Source organism: Phaeoacremonium minimum, assembly GCF_000392275.1.
Source record: "Phaeoacremonium minimum UCRPA7 unplaced genomic scaffold PA7_03_scaffold_428, whole genome shotgun sequence".
Classification (NCBI taxonomy): Eukaryota; Fungi; Ascomycota; class Sordariomycetes; order Togniniales; family Togniniaceae; genus Phaeoacremonium; species Phaeoacremonium minimum.
In genome coordinates, this window is record NW_006921330.1 from 6628 (window position 1) to 30994 (window position 24367).

At 47.9% G+C, this 24367-nt stretch overlaps 4 protein-coding genes across 4 annotated transcripts; 3 read left to right on the forward strand and 1 right to left on the reverse strand.

Moving 5' to 3' along the window:
* Window positions 1-1335: 1335 nt before the first annotated feature.
* On the forward strand, window positions 1336-3210 carry UCRPA7_5687 (putative tyrosyl-trna synthetase protein; the record flags this gene model as incomplete). Its single annotated transcript, XM_007918231.1, has 10 exons — window positions 1336-1453; window positions 1744-1778; window positions 1827-1868; window positions 1940-2035; window positions 2088-2193; window positions 2248-2346; window positions 2401-2516; window positions 2569-2720; window positions 2770-2926; window positions 2989-3210. The coding sequence occupies 10 exons, from the start codon at window positions 1336-1338 to the stop codon at window positions 3208-3210; spliced, it is 1143 nt and encodes a 380-aa protein (XP_007916422.1).
* A 2919-nt stretch (window positions 3211-6129) lies between these two features.
* On the forward strand, window positions 6130-8196 carry UCRPA7_5688 (putative siderophore iron transporter mirb protein; the record flags this gene model as incomplete). The annotated part of the gene is made up of 5 exons (XM_007918232.1): window positions 6130-6329; window positions 6441-7054; window positions 7126-7378; window positions 7442-7564; window positions 7626-8196. The coding sequence occupies 5 exons, from the start codon at window positions 6130-6132 to the stop codon at window positions 8194-8196; spliced, it is 1761 nt and encodes a 586-aa protein (XP_007916423.1).
* A 3940-nt stretch (window positions 8197-12136) lies between these two features.
* On the reverse strand, window positions 12137-14161 carry UCRPA7_5689 (putative steroid monooxygenase protein; the record flags this gene model as incomplete). The annotated part of the gene is made up of 5 exons (XM_007918233.1): window positions 12137-12600; window positions 12667-12682; window positions 12739-13461; window positions 13580-13953; window positions 14026-14161. The coding sequence occupies 5 exons, from the start codon at window positions 14159-14161 to the stop codon at window positions 12137-12139; spliced, it is 1713 nt and encodes a 570-aa protein (XP_007916424.1).
* Window positions 14162-21856: 7695 nt separating this feature from the next.
* Window positions 21857-22831, forward strand: UCRPA7_5690 (hypothetical protein; the record flags this gene model as incomplete). The annotated part of the gene is made up of 1 exon (XM_007918234.1): window positions 21857-22831. One exon carries the CDS (start codon window positions 21857-21859, stop codon window positions 22829-22831), a length of 975 nt encoding a protein of 324 aa, XP_007916425.1.
* Between the last annotated feature and the right edge of the window lie 1536 nt (window positions 22832-24367).

Here is a 24367-nt window from a genome sequence, read left to right on the forward strand (position 1 = left end):
GATGCATTGGCTTCAGCGAGCAAAGGTGACCGTCCAATAGGCAATGGCGGATACGAAGTGAAGCTCGACGGTTATCCTGTTTAGTGTTAACGCCATGCAGAAGCCGTAGGCAAGTAGACGGGCGCCAACATTCAATGAGCTTGCGAGAAACTCTACTGCATGGTACAGCTCTCCAGCCGGCGGCCAGAGGAAATTTGAGGCACAAGTCCGAACGATGGAAGAAGACAGTTTAGTCTAACAGGTCCCAATGCAACGCTACCCAGCACGCCTTGCATGGGAGCCCAGTAGATAGCACGCAATGGGTGGAGGGACATTGATTATGGTTTGATCGCTTGAGACCCAAAGACCCGCCATGCTGGTTTAGTTCTGAGGGAAGATTTATCACAGCTCTGAGTGGCCCGTTCCGCGGGGTACCATGGGAATAACGATCGGGACATGCCGCAGGTGGCGCCCGGAAAGGAGGTGGTCTCAAGGTGGTGAAGGAAGACGCAAGAAGATGCGATTCAAGAAAAAGGAGCTTGATATCATTCAAAGTCTGGATGCCGTACGTCGTTCGATTGACGAGACTAGAAGATGCACCATCCCAGCTAGAGAGCTGACGCTTGTTGCTCTAGCCCTGGCGCAAGAAGCCGCTATGCTTCCCGAAGATCCTTCCGCACGGTCTATCGACCAGGCGAAGTAGATTCTGACGGGGGATACCCGGTCAAGTCTATCCTCAGTCCCGACCACCTGGAATTACTAACTTCGGATGCGAAATGAGCCTTCCGAGCTCTTTGAAAGCCAAGAAGATCGCTGGCTGTGCATGGGGCTGCTCAGACTCAGCACACTGAATATCGGCGTTGTTTTAGAATTGAGATAAGTTGAGCGTTCAGCGATGAGAAGACCCATCAACATGGAACTGAGGTATTCAATGCACTCTGCTTTGCGCCAGAATCTGGAAAAAGATGTCAACAATGCAAGAGATTACATATCATTGGCGACGGAGGAGCATGCTTGATCCGCTGCCATCCCTGGCCTGTCTCGCTGTCTCACCGCCTTGAGGCACGCAGCTGGCGGCGACTGTCCGCCAGCTGGAGAGCCACCCCACCTTGAATTCTGCCACTGCCCCTCCTTCGCACCCAACCGCCAAATTTCCGTTTTGACTCACTTTCCCGGAGCCTCAACTTTCCGTACCTCAACTTGACTCATATCGCGGATCGCGCAGGTTCCTCAATCGACGCAACTTTCCAAAGTGTAAACACGCCTAGAACCAGAGGACAGGCCCACTGGTCTTTGCAACCCTACGAAGGAAAGATAGAACGGAAAGCTAATCGCACCTCCTCGATTTGCGCACCCATGGCGGACCTCACGCCAGAGCAGAAGCTGGCTCTGATCAGAGAGAACTTGCAGGAGATTATCGATGTGGAGATTATCGAGGAGGTTCTCAAGACTCGCGATCTCAAGGTCTATTTCGGTTAGCACTCTGTCCGAAAAACAAAAATTGCACGTCGAGAGCTTGTGACTAACGAGCCTTGTGACCATAGGTACCGCGACAACCGGAAGGCCACACTGCGGTTACTTTGTGCCAGCGCTGAAGAGTACGTGTTTCCTTATAAATTGAAATCGTTTCAACATCCACACGAAGTCAATTGAGTCGATCCGAGGAGGGAAAACGCAGGTCTCGTGGTTTTTGAGAGTGGACTGGCGAAGCTTTTCTCTTTCTAATACCATATTGGATGGTCGCTGATTAAGGAATATCTGTAGTCGCGCAACTTTTGGCAGCGCAATGCCATGTCAAGGTACATGAAATTCGGTCTCTGATACTGATTTTGGCTCACACATACTAGATCCTTCTCGCCGACATCCACGGTTTCCTCGACAATCTTAAGGTATGGGACATGGGCTGAGTTGGGGCAGGCGGCAAATTGTGCAGATGGGATTGGTCTGACCTAGCTTTTAGGCCCCGATTGAACTAGTCAACTTCAGAGCAGACTACTACCAGTTTGCAATCACATCTATGCTCAAAGCAGTTGGTGTCAGCATCGACAAGCTGGAGGTAATTTCAAACCTGGTTCTGCTAATTGCTTGCGCTAATTGTCACTGGTCAGTTCATCAAGGGTTCCTCCTACCAGAAAGGCCCCGAGTATGCTATGGATGTCTACAAGCTATGCTCAGTAGTCTCCGAGCACGATGCAAAGAAGGCGGGCGCCGAAGGTGCGTTATATTGAGAGCAAGGTCCTGGGACATGTGTTGACACAGGATATCCAGTTGTCAAACAGACAGGAAACGCGCCCCTTAGCGGTTTACTTTACCCTATTCTCCAGGTCCTTGATGAGCAGCATCTCGACGTTGATGCTCAATTCGGAGGTACGTGGCAATCTTGACATTGTGTCGGGGTGGGAGCTGACAATTGAGTACCAGGTAACGACCAGAGGAAACTGTTCACCGCAGCCAAGGAGTGGCTACCAAGAATCGGTTACAAGCAGCGCGCTCATCTTCTTAGTCCCATGGTTCCAGGTCTGCAAGGCGGCAAGATGGTTCGTATTATACCTTTCTCGAAGATAAGAGTGATCATTAACAATAAGATAGAGCGCATCAGACCCCAACAGCAAAATTGATCTCCTCGATCCCCCCGACGTCGTGACTAAGAAGCTGAAAAAGGCCGAGTGTGTTCCGAAGGTTACTGAGGGCAATGGCGTGTTGAGCTTTACAGAATACGTGTTGCTACCAGCCGGTGCCCTGTGAGTCATGTTCCAAGTCTTTGTTTAAGTTTATGCTAATTCCGTGTAGAAAGTACGGCAGACCGGAGTTCCGTGTGGATAGAAGCCGGGACAACCTCCCGGAGCTCGTCTACACATCGATAAAGGAGATGCACGAAGACTACAAGAACGATGTCTTGACACCCCAGCTTCTCAAGCCCGCTGTAACGAAGGCCCTTATTGACCTGGTGAGATATTCTGCACCGCACTCAATGAGTCGTCTTACACCTAAATCTAATCTACCTCTCAGATGGCACCTATACAAGCAGAATTCCAGGCCTCGCAGGCATGGCAGGAGATTATGCCCAAAGCCTACCCGCCAGAGGAAGCGAAGAAGAAGGAGAAGAAGGTTAAGGACAAGGGCTCACGGCACCCCGGAGGCAAAAAGCCTGAGGCGAAGTCAGAAAGCGCCATAGCAGAAGCTGGCGATGCACCCGCAGCCTCGTCGGAATTGCCTATCCGATCATCTTAGACATGGTATCACATTTTGCATGTCTTAGTTGGATTTGAAGCCACATGTCTATAAAGAGTGTAGAAAGCTTAAGTGTTATGCATTAATGTTTATGCAACAGGCTTGCGCACAAGATCTGATCAGCTTACTAGCTGATCTTGATTTCATGAACCAAGAAAAATTCCGATGACGCGGGCAAGGCTTTATCTAGTATCCAGAAACAAGAGCCAAGGCGGCTTGCTCCTTATGTGACGCCGTGAATGAGGAAACTTGCATCGAATGATGCTGTGTTTCAGACATTTAAAAAAAATTCTACTTCTTCCCCTACAAGTTGACTTGCTGTTGACGCGCAACTCGGGATTGGTAAATTTAAAGGTAGAAAGATCCCTTGGCAAGGTGAAAGCCAAATTGTAGGCCTCAACCAAAAAAGTTTCAAATAATATGTAATAATGGGTTCTTGTCTTCCCGTTAGATGATAGTATATCCTAAGCACTCACGAGTATGTCCTTCACGTATTTAAATAGCTTCTGCAGCTACATTCACAGTAATTCCTGCCAGTCGCTACTAATATTACTTCACTTGCATCAACTTCAGGCGCCAGTTGTATCAAAGATAGTTATTGCACATGTTGAAGAGTCGATACTTCTCAATATCCCCCAGACTGATGCTTTTAATAAAGGACGAGCTAGCCCATTTAAGCCCGACACCACGGCAATTCATTGGTGGTTTTGAATCTCTTGGAGATTGTGCAGAGGAGAATATAATCAGTGTTTACACAACACAACTAGTTTCTGTCCTTATCATGTTTGATTATTTGCGGTAGAAATTACTCGTCCCAGTCAGTAATACTCACCGCCTCCTAGATTGTTTCTTCGGTTTCTTTATGCATTCATCCTCTGTTAATAAAGACCGCGTGAATTGAAGAAACCGATAGTATCTTCCAATACGGAAAAGCTCTTGATCGGGCCTTAAATTAACTGGGTAGGGAGGTAAGTTGTCAGCATCGCCTATTGTCAATAAAGCCCCAAGATCTGCCCCTAATAGACTTGTAGCATTCTATAACGGTAGGGGTGTGGCCAACGCTATGACATGGGAAGGCAGTTTCTGAATTAGCGATTGCTTCCAAAGATATAACTTTCTAAATGCCCCATGAATGCTATATGTAACGGGACACACTCGAACAAGTGACTCAATCTTATGGTTTAATAGTATTCCTACGAGAATGAAAACTCTTTGACAAACTCTAGCAAAGCTTCCCCGAAATCCAACCAATTACCACTTTTTTCAAGACACGCCACCTTCCGACGTCAACTTCTCCAATTTTAGTCATGATTTTGACCTAGACTCTACAATAGATAAGCATGAAACCATGGAGTGAACTGGGCTGCTGTTTCTCTAGCTCTATCGACTCACCTACCCATCCTGAGACCGATGACAACTCCCGAACTCAAGTTCCACCTGTTCCTCTCCCAACAAAATTTCCCGTAATACCACCAGATCCCAGGCAGAAGATTGCTTTCGAGCTTGAACGAATGACAAGCCAAAGCTCTGATTTCCTGAGTTAGAATAATACAAGACTACAGAACAGCAATCGCCAGCTTTAGAGTGGGTCGGACACCTTGGGAGACACCAATATGAGCAACAAGCCCAGCTGAATGACCTTCAACATAGATTGTGCCCGCTCAACAGCTTGCTGCGGAAATTGCTTTATCTACCTGGTGTCGAAGTAGAAGTCTCAAAGAAGGTTTTTGCTCTTCTGTGACGGGTGACTGCATTGGTAAAAACGAAAGTCTAGATAAACACAAGGCAGACGGTTGAAGAACTTGTTTCATATAGGCGCAATTGCTCAGCCCTTAATGAGCCAATTAGATCGCTATCACAGTGAGATAAGCGCGAAGGATCTTGAGTCTTAAGCGCTCATGTGATGAATACGCAGAAGGCAAGGTTCACGAGGCACAGCATCTGCACAGCATGTACTAATACCAATCCAGCCAAGCGATAATCTGGTGCAAGCATTGCCAGTACCGCCTAATGAGCCTCACATCAAGTTTAGCGTCTGGGCTGTGGTCTGTAGTAGTAATCATAAGCATTCGCCGAGATACTGGGCTATGCGCTACGCCCGTTCATCTGCCGGGTAAAGACTAGAAGAGACATTAAGGAAGACCCATAAAACTGTTCCGTTCGAAGTCTTGCCTTTAACTGCCAAAGTTCTATGGAGATCCAACAACATTCATGTGAGCTGCCACAAGTCGGAAACCCTCAAGGACAAAAATGTCTCTAACGTTTCGACCTTCGGCTCCCCTCAGGGCATAAACAGTTACGTATCGCCCTTTTGAAATTTTTTTTTTTTTTTTTTCTGAAAGAAGGCGGAACTTCCCAGCTGCCAGGTCTTGAGCAATTCAGAAAGAGCGACGACGCCGGATGCTATGCCGAATGAAGACCAAGGAAGCCCGGGGTCGGGACGGGGGGTATTCGTTGAAGTGGGTCACGGAGTCCATCTCCGCGCGCTAAAACTGATTATCAGATTTATCTGATAATCTATGCCCCACAAGCCCGGTCCATCAGCAAGCACAGGGGGACAGAATTACGAAGATATCAGCGGTTCTACTCGCCGTTATTCGCATGGCCTGCACAGAAATGCTCCGAGCAAAAAAAGTTTGGAAGAAAAAAAAATCCATGACTGTCGTGGGCCCATGCTTCATGGCACGATGGATCGAGAGCTAGACTCATGCACGAGGCCCACATGCTACATCCCGTCAACCCTGTGGTTGCTATATAGAGACGCGCCGAGCCCTTGGCCGTGAGAACCGTTCCCTTGGCGATACTGCAACCTCACCTTCCCTAGTACCAATCTGCAAACCAGATAGCAGCCTTGACTGCTCTGACCTTGTGAACTAGACGGCACTTGCTTCACTATTCAAAAGCCAAGCAATAGACAACATGGCCACCCAAGATCAGATTTCGGCAGCCCACACGGCTGAGCCTCGCGACATGGAGAAGAACGAGGTTGATGTTCACAACAGAGACCTATCCGCAGAGAAAGCCGACTCAGACTCCGAGTACAAACAAGAGGGTGTTAGGGCTGTCGAGGCGATTACCCAGGTTTGGACCAAGAAGGTTGTCATCATCACCCTTGTATTGTAAGTGTTATTTTCTCATAAGACGAGATGGGCGTCAGCGGGTCATGGATGGCTTTGATACTTCAGAAAAACAATGCCATAGATCAATCGAGACTGACAAGAAATAAACAGGATCTATCTCATCAGCTTCGTCAGCGCTTTCCAGCAGTCCGTCCAGCAAAATTTGACTCCCTACGTTACATCCGCTTTCAACGGTCACGGCCTACTCGCCACTACCAGCATTGTGTCAACCATTGTCGGTGGCGTTTTCAAGCTTACGATCGCCAAAATGATCGATATCTGGGGACGAATCATTGGCTTCTGTTTCGTATTGCTTTTGATCACCGTTGGCCTCATCATGAAGGCGGTTTGCAAAAACGTCGAAACCTATGCCGCAGCCCAAACTCTATATTGGGTCGGCCATCTGGGTCTAGGCTACATTCTTGACGTTGTCATCGCAGACATGACCACTTTGAAAAATCGAATGATCATCTTTGGCCTCACCTCAACGCCGACTATTGCAACTGTATTTGCCGGTTCCAAATTTGCGCAACTATACTATGACAATCTCAACTTTCGCTGGGCTTTTGGCTCATGGGCTATCATTCTGGTTGGCTTTTGTATCCCTATCCTTGCTATCTTTATCTATCATGAGAGGAAGGCCAAGCAATTTGGTCTGTACCCTGAGAAGCCGCAGGATCGCACCTGGTGGGAGGCTACCAAGCATTATACTGTAGAATTCGATGGTATGTTTTTGAAGAAACTCTTATGATCCCCACCTTTCAGTGATAAAGTCACTAACACCGGCGATCTTCAGTTGTTGGTCTTTTACTGACCTCGGCCGCATTCTCTCTAATCCTTCTTCCATTCAGCCTGGCTGACTCTGCGCCTCACGGCTGGAAGACTGGTTACATCATTGCTATGTTTGTACTCGGTGGCGTCTGTCTCGTTGGCTTTGTTCTGTGGGAGAAGTACATGGCACCGGTTCAGTATCTCCCCTGGGAGTACCTGAAGGACAGAAATATCCTCGGGGGCTCTCTCATCTATGGATTCATGTTCATCTCTATCTAGTGAGTTTCTGACGTCTTGCCTTCGTTACTTCTTGACAACTATGATACTAACATTTGAACTAGCTGCTGGGATACTTATTACTCCTCATATTTACAGGTGGTGAACAACCTGAACATTACCATCTCTGGTTACGTTCTGAACTCCTTTTCTCTTGCCTCATCATTTCTCTCCCCATTCGTGGGCCTGTGAGTAACTCCTCAACCTGATCTTCAAATCCTTTCAGTTCTGATCTTCTTGGCTACTTAGTGCGATCCGCTATACCGGTAACTATAAGTACATTGGTATGACAGGTATCCCTTTCATGGTACTGGGAACTGCCCTGCTTGTAAAATTCCGTACGCCCGAAAGCGGCGTTGGTTACCTCGTCATGTGCCAGCTCTTCAACGGCTTCGGCAGCGGCATCTTCTCCATGTGCGCACAAATCTGCATCATGTCCGCCGTCTCACACCAGGAGATTGCCGTTGTGTTAGCAATCTACGGCCTTTTTGGATCCATTGGTGCTGCCATCGGCGAGACCATCGCCGGCTCTCTGTGGACGAATATGCTTCCCAAGCAGCTGTACAATGACTTGCCAGAGGGCAGCAAGAATTTGACCAAGACTCTCTATGGCTCTATTGTCAACCAGAAGAAGTATCCTATCGGAAGTCCTGTGCGCGAAGCAGTGATTGAGGCCTATGGATATGTCATGCACCGCATGGTTATCGCTGGTGCTGTCTTCATCATCCCCGTTGTGGTCTGCTTGTTCGTCTGGAAGAACATCAATGTGAAGACCCTGGAAAAGACCAAGGGTACGCAAGCCAAGGGCAACATCTTCTAAGGGGCGTGTTGGTTATTGAGTTTTGTTGACCACGTCATGGAGCCATGATCAACTGCCAATTATGCCCCCTAAAGAAATTAGTCATTGTACATAAGACCTAGTCATTCTTTGTCTAGCTTGAGTTGCACTGACTGGTTAATCCTTATGTTGCTAGTGCATAATCGTTGGCATTATTATATATTATAGGGATTGAACAGAGCCAATGATTTTTCTATCGATACATTTCTTATGTTGTTGATAACGAGAACTGAGATTCACTGCGTTGTCGGCTCAATATCCTTTCTAATAATTTGTGCTCGGCATGAGAAAGAACGATTCAGGAAGACACGTATTTCAGAGTCTTCGATTCCATTGTTTCCAAAGCGTGATCTTAAGATGAGCTGGAGGATCACTTACCACTGTAAATTACCAGGTGACTTGCTTGTGAATAGTTACTTCAATTCCACTCGCTGCACTTGACTTGTACGATTTGTAATGTAACATTTGCTACGCCTCGTCTTCTCAATGAGTACCTATGCCTAACAGCGTCAAAAGGCTTGATATTGTGCGTAATGTGATATTTGGTTGGGTGTTGGGCAGCAGTAGGCTCTTGTTGGCCTGCTCCGGCAGCCTGCCACGGTTTTGGGCCATCGGACATCCAGCCACCACCAACAAAGTGTCAACACCGGTTGTGCGTTGGTAGTGGTGGGTAAATTCAACAACGATGCCATTTATTACGGTACAAAAAGTGTGCCTTATTGTAGCCCATTACTCAGGTGTCACGAAAGCTTGGACTCGCTAATCACTCATCCGAACTTCGAAGGCGAGCCTGTCAGAGGCGTGCGCATGATGCGTCAGAGAGGTTAAGTATTCTATATACACATATGACCTTGAAAACTCAACATGACTGACGATACTCGCTGGTTTTGGGTCATACCCGTCTCACGAAGATATAAAGCATTGGGTTTTTATATCTCTTTCCTTCAAGAAACTCAGTGGTCTGTTGCCAGGAGCATAGGCATTTCGGGGCAGATTACCATGCCGTCGACATCTGGGAGCAACAGTCGCAACAGCGATGACGAGCCTCATGGCTCTGTTTTTGGAAGCTCCATCAGCCAATCTAATCAAAGTTGCCTTGAGCTATTGCCTCTGGAATTATTCTACCACACACTCTCATACTTACCGACAAGAGATAGTGGACATATTATGGGCACTTGCCAACGATTGAACGAGAGAGTACGACCATATCTCTACGATTCAGAGGCACGGTCAGGTAATTTCGTTCTCGGATGGGCCGCCTACAAAGGCTTCATGAACCTTGTAGGCAAGCGACGATTCTATCTCTCTTCTTATACTAACTCAGTCTGCCATTCTAGGTTGAATACATTGTAGACATTGGTGTTGATGTGAATAGAGAGCTTGAGTGCACTTTTCTACCCAGAGTTGGAGGCGATGTACTACGATCAACTCCACTACTTCTTTCCGTTATGAGCAATAACGCCGGAATTTTCTTCCTTCTGGTTGATAAAGGTGCCGACTTGCATGCGGTTGACAGCGACAATAATCATGCGCTTTGTTGCTGTCATGCTGATCCCGCTATTACAAAAGCGTTGCTTGAGGCTGGGCTTGACGCCAACAAGCCTGGAAATTACGGACTTTCACCTTTGATGTCGATTCTCGACACACACGCCTATCGCATTCAAGTTTCACACCGAACATCCATATCTGCAGTCAGAGAACTCTTGGTCGCTGGCCACGCAGATCCCAATTTCAACACGCAGACGCGCATGACAGCCCTCTGTTACGCTGCTGAACATGGCATAGAGATGGTGAAACTTCTCCTCGAGTGTGGTGCTGATCCTAATGTCTCCGGCGGTATCTCCTATGACTGGCCACAGACACCACTAGAATACGCAGCTGGGCTCGATGGCGCTTCTGAGATAGTGAAACTCCTCGCAGAATCTGGCGCAAGCATTGATATCCGTTCGGACGAGAGTATCCCGTTGATCACAGCTGTTCGTAAACGCCAAGCCAAGACAGTTGATATCCTTTTGGCACTTGGTGCGGATCCAAATTACCACTTTGAGTTCGCAGATGGATCAGATAGACACTCGAGTTCTAGAGCAGATGAATTCAATGTTACTCCCCTTACTGCAGCAGCTGCTCGGCAAGATTGGGCAATCTTCACACAACTGGTCGAGGCTGGCGCTGATATCAATCAGATGGAGGTCAATCCTTTGATGTATGCGGCCAGGTTTTGCACGCCTATAGTCACCAAAGAACTCCTAGAGCGAGGAGCTAATCCCAATATATTTGCCAAAACGGAAGGCCCTGCTTACAATACCCTTCTTCTGGAAAGATACCATCCCCTGAACAATTATGAAACGTCTAGTGGCAGTGACAGCGACGACCATAGTCACAGCATGCAACTCAATCTGAAATTTGGGGAGAAATATAAGGACGATCGCGATGCCATCATGGATTTTCATGTGCAACATGGTCTCACTTTACACTCTAGACGTTTTGGCACAGAATACAGCCCGCTTTTCGTAGCCTTGATTAGTGGCAGCGTCGAGGGACTTGCAAGACTGTTCAGAGATGGTGCCAACATCAACGCACGGATTCGATACAATGGAGTCCGCAGATATACTCTACTACATCACGCATTATTCAATTATGGCGGGTCTGTGAGTCCAAAAGTGATCGAGTTTCTTCTGGACAATGGAGCCGATCCACTAGCCGGCTATTCACGACCCACTGATATGAGAATGACGCCACTGGGTTCTCTCATATACAGAAGTGAGCCCCTCAATGTTGCATGGGAAGATGATACGTGGACCGCTGCCTTTTGTCTCCTAGTGCATGAGAAAGCTGGTCCGCAAATCACGGCAAAGTTCAGCAATGCTATGCTCGCGGCTCTCCTTTGTCACGCAATTACACATTGCTGGGGACGCCATACACTACCGCGCATCAGAACCTTTGCGAAATTGACTAATTATAACAACCGCTGGGGAAGTGACGGCTTATCTGGAATAACCGATTTGGTTCGAGAGGACGAGTTCTGGTTCAGGTTCAAGAATGATATCCATCCATCGCCACAGAGCCAAGATCTCTATAGAAGAAAGAAGATTGATGATGTAAAGATTATCATAAGGCTCTGTACAGGACAAGATGCTGTTGATATTGAGGAATTTGCACCACAAGTCACATCACAACGCCCTTCAAAAACAGAAGAGATGTCAGAGGATGATTGGCAGCCAGCTCTTGACTTGCTGTTTTCTCAATACCTTACCATAACTGATTAAAGCAAATGTCAATGGGTTGACGAATCAGACTGTGACTACTAGCTCCCACGAAAAATCAATTTGCTAGATATTCAATTGATTCTTTTGCTTCAGAATCTCTGATACGTAGTTTACCATTTTCTTGCCCTGGTTGAACGCTTGCAACCGCCTTTTGTCCTGCCATGCAACTGCTACGCTCCACGAAGGTTGTTTGCTGCTGCGTCATGGGTCATATTTCAACCTGAAAGATTACAGCTAGGTTGCACTTTTTTCTAAGTTGTCAATCGATTATAAGTTCCTACTATGAGTGACAATCGTGGCAAGCTGGGTCATAGCTGTCGCCCATTGTCGCCCCTTGAAAACATTTACCACCCACACAGCCGTCGGAGTTTACGCGTTGGCTACCAACAAATTTCAGGTCATTCATAAAGCTTAGAATCTGTTCGTAATCAGAACCAGAATATTTGCAGACCGAATGAATAGCAAAATCTAACTGACACAACCATGAAGAATATCAAGGCAACAAGAAATGATATATTGATAGCGGCCAATACTACTAGATGTATCCAAAATACAAAGATTGATGGATTTTTCGATAAATTCATTGAACATGAACAGCCTTATTTGGCTCTGATTTTTCCACATTCCAGCCACATAATGCTTGGGTGAACGGCCCATTATGCCGAACTTCCAGATTTATTGACCACATCGAAGCCGCTCATGTCGTCGAGGGCTTTTCGAATTTCGACTACATATGCCGGGATACCACCTGAGTAGCAGACAGGCTCAAAAATCTTATCTGGTATACTACCTCCCATATAGGTCGACTTCACGGTTGGGAAGAGGGTTCTGTCGTTGAGTTCGAGAATGTGCTGCTTCCACGCCTTAGCAGAGTCTGCCTTGGGGTTGATGTATTTAATATTGTGCTTTTCCATCTTATCGATGACATCTGCAATCCAACGACCTTGGACCTGCACTGTGGAGGGTCCGTTGCTTAGAAGCGTAGGGCCATGAACGCCATAAATGTGGAACATATTAGGATAGCCGTGCACGGTGGTACCAAGGTAAGTGGTTGCACCTGAGGTCCACTCGTCTTGTAGTGCGGTCTTGTTTAGACTCTTAAGACCTAGTTGAGTCATGACTACAGTGAACTGATTAGCCAAGTTGTAAAATGAGAGCTTTCTGTTTTTATTCTAGAAGAACATACCTCCTGTCACAATATCCTATTGAGAGATTGATATGTTAGCAAAGGTAAATTACGAGTTATGGGAGAACAAACAAAACCGGTCGCAACTGCGATGACATCGAACTCGTGATGTGTTCCGTCCTGCAAAGTTATGCCAGTTTCGCTAAACTCTTTGATAGGATTATCCTTGATATTGACCAAGTCCACGGATGGTCGATTGAACTGCTCGAAATAGTTATACTCCAGGCACGGCCGCTTAACTCCAAAAAAGTGAGGCATCTCGAGAGGTGCCAATAGGTCCCTGAGTTTCGGGTCACCGATACGTTGTCGAACTTTGCTGGCCCAGAATTTGTACGATTCGCGATTGGCATCGGCGCTGAAGAGGTTGTCTTTATACAGTGCCACCCAGTATCGAAAGCCGCCGTCAGCCCAGACCTTCTCGTAGAATGCCTCTCGCTCCTCAGGCGTGTCATCGAAGGTGTTTTTCTCTGCCCAGTCGTAGAGAAAACCACCAAAGTTCTTTTCGCGATAATTGAAGAGCTCCGGATAGAACTTCTTTGCACGTTCTTGTTCCTCTACAGTGAGATCTCTCTTGCGCATCGGCACAGCAAGGTTTGGTGTACGCTGGAACACTTTGACTTCTCCGGCTTCTGGGCCCCAGGCCTGAACAATCTGAACTCCAGATGCACCAGTACCAATGATAGCGCATCGTTTGCCTTTGACTTCAACTTTCTCTTCGGGCCAGAAAGACGAATGGTGGATGACGCCCTTGAACTTGTCCATGCCTGGCCAATCCGGGATATATCTCCGTGCAGCCTATGAACAAAGCAGTCAGCGTGAAGATCATTCGAGAGCGTCGTAGAAGAAAATACCGAATCAGGCGTCCATAGAACAAAACAACAGTAAGGACGAATAAATACAGAGTGCCACTTACAAAGCCAGTGCCCAAAACAAGGTATTTTGCCGTTGTCGTCCTCCCATCCTCGGTGCGGATGATCCAGCGTCCTACGTCGGTATCGAAATGACCCCCGACGACAACTGTGTTAAAGGCGCAGTCTTTCTTGATGTCGAGGACTTTGTCGACATGATCAAAGTAAGCTCGCAGGTCTTTGTAGGTTGGGTAGTTGCTTGTCCAGTTCCAAGTTTTCCAAACCTCCGGCCAGGAGAACTCGTACTCCGGGACCTCGGAGTCCACACCGGCCCCGGGGTAGCAATTCCATCTCCAGGTTCCACCTGTGTCATTCCCTGCTTCAAAGATTACAGTCTTCAGACCTCTATCACGGAGTGTCTTGAGCATGAAGATACCGGCTAGTTTTGTACAAAGCAGTTACGGTTAGCCAGACGATGTCAAGTCTTGGAAGTAAGATAATCAATACATACCGAATCCGGCACCAACAACGAGGGCATCAACCTCGAGATCTTTAGCATACGGGCCGGTCTGCTCCTTGTTGGACACCGAGTAATCGGTGAGTTCAGTATTGAACTTCTTTGAGTGAGACGGAATTGGCTCTCCCATATTCAAGTCTTGAAAGGTTTGGTACTGTAATACTTCTTTTGGAAACTAGAGATTGAATGGAATTCTATATCAACTATCTTTGGGGTCTTAACTCGTAGGATAGTAACGGACTATTTATATGTGCTTGCACGACATGTATATGTTAATATTGTACTTGTGAAAATACCGTTCTCGCCACTTTTTGACAAGTTTCCAGGTAGCCATCGCGGAGGAGCCTAACATGTTCGTTTTCTCTGCCTCTGTGGCTCAGCGTAGAACCGCACCTGCTTCCTTGAGACTTGTTTGTCAAATCCATGGCCCGCACGACTGCCCTTCCGTTTCATCGCGCCGGTTCAGGTATGATTTCCAATAATTCAAACTCATCCGACAGTCTCCATATCCGATGCAGCTCCATAATCGTCATTCTACGCTCAGTCATCTTGGTTTCCGCACCCATACCTGTATGGTCCGCGCAAGCTTCCCACCTCGGTTCCGCTGAACTGCAAAAGGGGGTACTTGCCGCCTCTGCGCTTCCGACCTGTGTGCGGCAGAGGGAGTTCTCTTCCCCGCTCTTTTGCGGATCCGCAGGTGCAGCTGCACTCCATAGTTACCCCATGTTTTCGGAACCGCAATATTGGAGACACAGGTCCAATCACCATCCGTTGGGGTATTTCCATATCATCTAGACATCTTTACATATGTCTAGATGTATTATGACAAAATATCATGGGGGGTTGTAGAACTCTCTCGCGACCGGTTAAACCAGACTTATAACTCAACCAACAACGAAAGCCTTTTCCACCTTTTGGGTATGAAGTGTTGGAACTGAAAGGCAATATGCCGTTCAATACGCAAACTGTTACCACCCTTCGGGGTATAGTAGACGCGGCATGTGCAAATCCTCAAGTTGACATTCCCGGCACTACGGTGGTCGTTATCGATAAAGATGGGCACGACCTCTTCGCTCATTCCTCGGGCAAAAGAGGACTGGCCACGGATGAGAAAATGGGACTCGACAATGTGTTTTGGATTGCCTCCTGTACTAAGATGCTCACAGGTCTTGCTTGCATGCAGCTTGTTGAGCAGGGCGTATTGAAGCTCGATGACGCAAACCAGTTGGAAGGTCTTTGTCCAGAGTTAAAATCGCTACAGGTGCTGCTCCCTAATGGGAATATCGAGGCTAAGAAAAACGCTATCACACTAAGAATGCTTCTCAGTCATACAGCTGGGTTCGGTTACTCCTTCTTCAACGAACGACTGCGTGACTGGGGCTTTCCAGTTGGTATTGATGAGTTTTCGGGCCGATTCGAAGATATGAAGATGCCATTACTCTTCCAACCCGGTGAAGGTTGGGAATACGGAGTATGTAAAGTTTCTAACAATACTATACAATTCTCAAGATTCATTTCAAAAGTTTGAGAAAACGACTGGATATTTGCTAATATATTTCTCAGATTAACATTGACTGGGCTGGGATCGCCCTTGAGCGGGCGACCGGATCTACTCTGAATGATTATTTGCAAAAGCGAATCCTGCATCCACTTGGGTTACATAACATGTCCATGATCCCATCACCAGAGATGAGGACAAAACTAGCCTATATGCATGCTAGAGAGAAATCCGGGGCCCTAAGACCACGGGACCACCTTCTTCGTCTACCTTTAGTGGTGGATGCCACTGACAAGGCCGAGGTTGCAGCTGTTTTCAACAGCGGTGGGGCTGGAATGTTCGCCAACCCACAGGAGTATTGCAGTACGAAATGACCACCCTCCTTCTTAGATCAAAGATACTTTGACGGGTCTGCATTCATGCTAACTGGTCTGTCGTGATAGAAGTGTTGGCGGTACTCCTCAACGATGGGACATGTCCACGAACTGGCGTACAACTCTTGCGTAAAGAGACTGTGGAAGAAATGTTTCGAAACCAGATTCCGAAGTTTCCAAATGCTAGTCGTCAGGTCATCCCTGATGCAAAGCCGGACTTGACTAACCGCATCCCGGAGTTGTACCCTGTTGATGGAAACCCGCCCCAGGGCTGGGGTCTCACCTTCATGCTTAGTAACGGTGGTGCAAGTGGCCGTTCTAAATCTACAGGACACTGGGCAGGTCTTCCGAATCTGTGGTGGTGGTGTGATCGTGAGAACGGAGTTGCCGGAATTGTTTGCACACAGATTTTGCCCTTCGCAGACGCTAAGGTTCTTAGTCTTTGGGGCGCGGTCGAAACAGAAGTATATAAAGCTTTGAAGGAGAGTAAATAGTAGAAGGAAGTCACCTTGATTCTAAGTTTTACTAGTCGTGCTTCTGTTGTTGGAACAACATGTTTCAAAAATAGGGCTGGGGATGCACGCATCTAACCGAGTCGTTACAGCAAAGATAGCTTCAAAAACCGGCAATTTTCAGCCATCCCAGGGCGAACTCCATTGAACAGTCTGGGCAACATTCCAGTAATTCATTGTCTTGATACTTGCAAGCTTGTTCTTATGAGTGTCGAGAGACGAATGTGATATTTGGATGTCTTGCCATTGGTCGTCCAATGATCTGCACGCACGGGACAAGTAGTGCTTTCCCCGCATACCTGATCTGCTCAGCCACTTGGCCATACACCACTATATCCATTAGCGCAATGCGGGGAACATGGGGGACCTAGTCTTCGGTGTAGCGGAGGTTTCCAGGGAGCCCAGCGTAGTTTTGGTCCTGCCCTTCCCTCTTCTATCATCATAGGACTCTCTGTCCCACATCCTTCCCGCCTCAAATCGAAATCTAACACTATCTCAAGATACGACTGAAGTCCATGGATACAAGAGGCACTAAAGTAATGAGACGCCAGAATCGCTCCTGCGATCAGTGCAGGAAGGCGAAGAGGGCTTGTGATGCACCATCGCTCAGGGGCGATCTCCATACCCGAGTTTCAGGTAACTCGTCAGGGGGGACAGGAATCAACGGGCTGGAATGGCTGTCTCCTTCTTATGAAATGGGTAAGTAATCGGCATGCCCTCGTGCCTCGTCGTAATTGTACACAATAAAAAGTTCACTGCTGAGAGTTAGAGGTTCAGGTTCAGAGGTTTTGCCTTGTTCTTACTGTTTGAAAACCAAGAAACGTTGCACATTGAATTGGGCTCAGTCACAGCTCAAGGCCAATGAGGCTATCACATCCCGACCACAACACTTGGGGAGAAATAAACGACGGCGAACGGAACGTGAGACGGCATCGAGTGTTTCGTCAAGTTCAAGGCACCCGCGTTCAGAAGGAAGCGATGAGGCTGTAGGGATTTTGCACATGCTCCAACAAATCCCTTCTCCAGAATCTCCGGGAATGTCATTTGGGAACTTTACCAACTCTCTTGGTCCCTCTATTTTTGAAGGCTCTTCGAATTTTGTTAGTGGGTTTCACGACTGCTTCCATGATACTCAAAGTCCAGATTTGGGACTTGATGAAAGTGATGGTTGTGCGGGATCCGGATTGCTCGACTTCACGTTCAACAGCCAGGGAGACAGCTATAATATTCAGAACAAATCATCAATCGATCCCATGTCCGACTCAGCAACGACGAATGGTACACATACATCTGCACCGGATTTGACGAATTATGATGATGTTCTCGGATTCTCGATGGACCCTTGGCAACCCGCCGTGAGCCAGAGACACGGAGCGTTGTCCCTTTCCGTTTTGAATGATAATAACTCCTATCCTAAATATCCACAGGCTGATCTGCTGCCGACATCTCGGCGCCGATTTTCGAACTCTTCCGCACCCTCCGCACTAGAGTCTGCTATGGCCACCAAGGTAAATAATCATAGCATCTCTGAAAATCTTCTTCATATCTATCATGACGTCCTTGAACATAATCTATCATGCTGGCTCACAGAAAAAACATGTCCATACAGAGGAGACTTCCGAACGAAGAAGGTGGCAGGAAATTTGCGTGACCAATTCGCAAGCCTCCCGGAACTTGTGGTAGAAGGGCCACAGCCAGGGCAAGAAGAAGGCAAATGGTCAAACAGAATATACCATCGCGTCATTAAGCTCGATAAGATAGCGCAGTCGACAGGTCTTATTCAACTCACACGAACACAAACGCAAACAGCTCAGAGGGCGCTTCACCTCGTTATTATGGCTTTTGCAACACAGTGGGCACTTAACAGTCGCCGTCAACGAGAGGGATATACAACAGACTTTGCAGATATATATCGCAGCAGCTTTCCTGAGGAATTTGATCGTCATCTTCAACGTTCCTTATGGAGGCAAGCTCGAGACGCTCTTCAGGACTGCGCAGATATTGAGTCATATAGGATTGTGTGCGCGGAGTTAATATTTGGCTTAACACAGAAGCCGTGGGAGGAAGACGATATCCTTCTCATGCATGGCAGCCAGGCGATTCCGACCGAAAATGACCGAGCAGCGAATCTAACTCGCGCCTCGATCTTTTCTGAAGTCGCCGAGATCCTAGCAAAAGAAGGCCCACCTATATTCATGGAGAGGGCAGCTCGAAAGATGCACACTTTAAAGTTTAAGTTTGACAGTCAAGAGGCAGGCTTGATGCGAATTGGCGATGTGTATCGACCTCAGCCAAATCAACCTAGGCTGTTTAAAGACTCAATCAGTCCCCAAGACAGAGAAACAGTGGGCCTTTTATATTGGCTGGCAGTTATGTTCGATACTATCTCCTCCTCCATGAATGAGAGGCCGGTAGTTGTGGCCGACGAGGACAGTCAGCACGAAGCAGCTGGAGAAGTGCATCCAGCAGATGGACCTCAAGTTTCAACACACGACTACAATAAGTCCAATAATCATCGGTGGCGAATTGATCTGTTCATCCAGGATAATCCTGAGCGTTCATTACACTCTCAACTTCGCTGGCCATGCTCTTATGATGAAGCTGCCAACATGGTCACCAGGTCCGCACCAGTGAAGGTCCTCCTCTATCGATACGTCCACTACCTTCAAACTAAGGTTAGAGCCCCCAAGAAAACAAGAGGCCAGCCTATGGAAGAGGGTATACGAGATGCTCTACTGGTTTACAGATATTGGAATGTCACCTACGGCCCCTTCTTTCGGGATCTCATCGAACAGTATAATTATGTGCCATCACGCATACGGGGCTGGTTTGTCTGCATTGTTGCACATTGGCACCTTGCTTCGCTGATGCTCGCCGATTTAATCGAACTTATCGATGATAATGGACTCGGTTTAGCATCATCCATGCAAGCACGTATCAGTGCTCACACAGTGGCCAGTATCAGGAAGTCTAGCGCAGGCCAGCTCTCTGATCTGGCAAAGGTTGCTACTCCAAGCGGTCTTGGCCATTCGCAGACGGAGCCCCAGCTACCAGATTTCCATTTCGCTGTTAGAGAAGGCACCATTCTGACGGAACCTTGGACAATGATTCTCATCCGAGCTTTTACCAAAGCTGCGATGCTACACCTACAGGAAATGAGCGACATAGAGCTACGTGGCCAGAATGACATACTGGGCCACGATGGCGAGACGCTCTCCAGTTGTCTTCGGAGATGTGAGGAGTGCATACGAGCTCTCTGGTTCCTTGGGAAGAAGTCAGACAGTAAGCGATTTTCTTGAGCTATGGTTGCCATTTCCAATTCTCCATCCTGAGTCATTTCGATGGGGACCTAATAACAAATCGAGTTGTTTGATCCGGAGTCATTCTCTATCAAGATCTAAGTCCTTAAACTTTATGATTCATAAGAAAATTGCTGACTCTGAATGTTTTAGTGGCAAGGAACGTGGCTCTGGTTCTGTTGAAGGCGTTGAACTTGTCAGGGAGATGTGGTTCCCTAGCAGTCGACCCCAAATGAGCAATTCAGCTTCCGAGTTATCTTGTGAATTGACTCATGAAACGAGCTCAAAAAGGTGTAAGGGCGTTCTAGCACGTATCCAAGTAATATATCGAAATTGGGATCATAAAATTAGTGTCTGATCGAGAGTAGGCTGTACATATTAACCCCTAAAGTCTTAAGTGAGTCCTTAAAGAGCTCAAGTACCCGACAAAGTAGTTTGTCTCTTGGAGAGTGGTGCAAATCCAGGCGTCGACCACCGCATACGAAATACCCGTAACCCACTTGGATTTTAGATAATCCCCAGGGCGATACCTGCATTTTGGAGGGTTTCGCGCGATTATGACAGAGAATGAGATGCGACTGTGATCCCTAAGGATCTCAAAGACACGGGAAAGCATGTCGCTGAAAAACTATAATGTTATGGAGAGAGATACAAGTACAAGTCAAGTAAATGAGGCCGAAGCCACAATATTTATCCAAATCTGTAACATTACCCAAGGATTATGAGAGTGTCCTGGATAATATAACAACTATTAGACTGACGCATCTACCATGGAACTGCCTATTTCCATTATTCATTACGAATAGCGTTTTCTTCCTAGCACCTGAGAATGATTATCTGCTCTTTCAAATGGTAATGATTTAGCAGAAATATTTGGCCAGGAGTGGCCAGACAAAAGCATAGAAGACTCGCATTTTGGCCTGATGGGCTTCGCAAAAGGTGAGTGTTCTCCTAATGTTCACAATCCCGGCCACATCTCCGGGCCTTATCCATATTAGGATATAGAGCGGAGCATCAGGAAAAGAAGAGCTGGATTATATCTTGCTTTTAGCTCACTGAAAGAGGAAGCTATCTACCTATCTACCTTGTCCAGCGCCAACTGAAAGGTGTGTAATGCACAGAGCACAGCCCCACCAACAGCATTACGCGCCGTGCCTAGGTGGTTATGCATGTGCACCTCCAAGACAAGGCTGATTTGACGCTACTCGGCGAACGGCACTGCTATTATCAGTATCATCGAGAAAAGCGCTCTCAGTCCCCTAGCAGTGCAGTCTGCCTTATCTGCAGGAGGTCTCATCATTGTCCCATCCGATGGCTAAGGGCGTCTGCTGGCCAATTGCCAGCGCCGTAGACCCGGACCCTGTAGACTGATCTGGCGCCGTACGTTGACTTCGCCTGCATGGAACCTGAACACTTCAACGGTCAACCCACCCATTTGAGACGATTCACCCCTGGCCGCTCACCCAGCCACCTCCCGGACCGGGTCGCCTATGTGCAGTAGCCATGCGGCCATGTGGCTCAGGCAACACTCGCTGAACCAACAGACTCCGAAAGCTGGTCATTTTTTATCCCTTCACTATGAAATTGTTATAAGTGGTGCAAGTGTACTGGAAAGGAGCAGCACTCCCTTGTCAGTCATGATCCTCCCAAATGGATTCCCCTGGCGTACCGGATTCTCCCCCGAGCCCATATATCCCAGCTCCCGTGGTGAGCACGCTCCCAAAACCACGTGGCAGACCTCGAGGAAGCAAGGGAAGGATAAGACCTGGGGATGGTGCGCGCGTAACTAAGTCTTCCCCGATACCCGCCAGCCGAGAGTCTCCGGACCACAGGACGACGCGCTTTCCATCCAGAGCGTCGTCGGCCGTAGTACGTCGGCTTTTCCAAGATCCCAATTCTCCCTCAGGACCTCAAAGAGAGAAAACTCGCGACGGCGACACGATAGTTGTGGATTTAGCGGTGGAGAACCATGTTGACCGCGAGCGACCACCTACAGCACGCGAGAATGAGCCCGCGGCGGCCTTGGAACGCTCTCCTGCGTCAGCACCAGAGGTCCCGCGGACTCCGCGCCCGACGCCGACTCGTCAGAGTAAAAGTGAGCCCGCCCGGATCGAGTCGCTGAGTGCGTTCCAGCTCGACAGTATGATAGCTGCAATGATCCGGAAGCCGCTGCCCGAGAAACAGAGGCAGAGCCAGGGGGTGGGGAACAACTACGCTTTCGAGGTCGTGACTGCGTCCAGCGGTAGTGAGAAGATCACCAAGATCGGCTTTACCAAGGGCCCGGAAAAGAGGCGACTGTCCCGCATCCTCTACGAGTGCCAACACCAGAAAATCGAACATGAAGAGGACCCTGAACATGTCCCTATCCGCCTGTATGACAAGGCGGAGAAGCTCGCCCTTCAGGAGCTCTCCGGCTTCCGGTATAAGTTCAGCTGCAATTGCAGCGTGAAAGAACACCGCGAGTACTTCACAGTCAGGTCAGAAGTTGCACGCGAGGTTGTGCGGCGCTGGCGGGAGTTCTGCAAGCAGGAGCCGTACGACGCCGAGGGAAAGCTGCGAGACTTCTGGGAACACAGATTGAGAAGGATGCGGCGTGGCGAGGAGTCCGAAACGATCCACGACCATGAAAAACGTGCCCTGCGTTGGGAAGCCTTCGTGAACCCGACAGACCTCGAGAAGATATGGTTTGAATTTACCCAAGGCTTCGACAAGTTCTGGGGATGGAGATGGCAGGGGGTTGCCTTCATCGAGTGCTGCATGATAGTAGTACTCAGCTTCCCTTCCTTCAGGGCTGTTCTCTTCTTCTTTGGAGTGGTTTCATTGATCCTTGCTGAGCTGCTCGGGTTTGAATTGCCATTAACTGTGCAAGTCGTGCAGGATAATTTTGCCAAATTTCAACAACTTTCTCGATCTCCATCGCTCACCATATCTGAGATGGACAAGCAAAATGCGGATTCGCCAACAAGAGAGATACAAGCTGGGTCAAAATCGGAGGACAAGGAACTGATTCCTGGCATAAATAGATTGGAAGATCACGACAGTGCATTGATGGATGACGAGAGTGACCGTGAGGAGAAGTCTGAGCTTTCTGTTATAGTGATACCTGATGATGAGTGATTAAATGACTTATTGACATTGTAACTGATGCTTACGTCTGACACATATCAATTGAGAAGCCTAACAATATGACACATAGACATCCTTGCTGCCATTGATCGTGTAGCGTTAAGGCTGCGTGAGAGTGTTCTGGACGGACCCCGTTCGGGTGCCTGCGGGTGTGCCTGTCAGTTGAATTATGAGGTCTGTTCACCTGGTGATTGCTGGCTCTGGACAATTCTCATCGAACAGATGACATACAGATCATTTGGGCTGCGAAGCAATGAACGGGGTATCTAATCTTTTGAGTCTAATAGCGAGATGATACTACTTTGGCAAAATGAAATATAGCATCCGAGACATTCTCGCAGACGTGTGTAAAGATGAGGTGATCAGAACAGCATTTCCCTAAATTTCTGCAGAAAGCGAATAAGTGAGGCACTGAGTACAACTGAAATAGGATCGTTAAAGCCTGTATGACCTTTGCCTCATGAAATGAAAATCGTAGAGGGTATCTATTCCATGGACGTCACGCGTTGCTACCTGCTGTATCGGGCGAGAGAGCGCCTAGGTAGTTTGTTTGCTGTCAACTGAGCTATCATGGATATTCCTAGTCTACAACAAAATAGGCAAGCACGGTGCTGGAGATTAATTCTACATCGGGCTATGGAGTTGACGCCGAGAAGAAACCGTGTAATAAGATTCGTAAAGAAGCTAGAGAGGCATGAGCAGACTGTTCGCTCGTATATTTCTCACGAGGCAGGGATTTTAAATGGATAGGCTTAAAATTGCCCCTTGTTGAGGACAGTAGTTCGGTCTTTGTAGTGTGTATTGGCTATATCGTGAGCGGCTGTTTGCTTCTGACGACACCTACTTCGGATTTCCTGGTTGAAAATCGGTTCACTTGGAGATGGTTCAATTGCTCCTCTCACACGGCGCCAACCCAAACTTCGATCCCGACAGTACGAGTCGATGGCAGGAGGATGAACATCAGTACTGGGTGACGCCTTTGGGACGCGCAGCATCTAGGCATGATGGTATCGAGGTGGTCCGACTCCTTCGCAACACGGTGCACTCATTGATGGGCATACCGCCTATACTTGTCCCCTGGTCAAAGCTATCGAGGCGAACGCAAATGACAGTATCTAACTTCTATTGGCGGAGGGCGCGAATGTGAATTAGGCAGGATTCACCGAAGTCAATCTACCTGTGCCTAATGATGGCAGTGAACGCTTCCAAACTCCTCTCGGAGCTGCAGTCTCCACGCAGAACTTGGATATTGCGGCGCTGTTGCTGGAATCTGGAGCAGACATCAACCCAGGATGGCCGGACCTTTAAGGAACTGCAACCTCGACCCTTTCACTCAAGACTGTTAAATTTCTCCTCGACCATGGTGCGAGGACGCAAGATAGCATGGCTCATGCGGGGGCGATCTCTGCTTTGGAGGACCAGTTTTTGGATGATTGGGTGCCTTCTGATGAAGAGATTCTTCTCGAGCAGGAGAAATGCTATCAGATCCTGGACCTCCTCACTGAACTTGGTGCTGCGCAGCTCGAC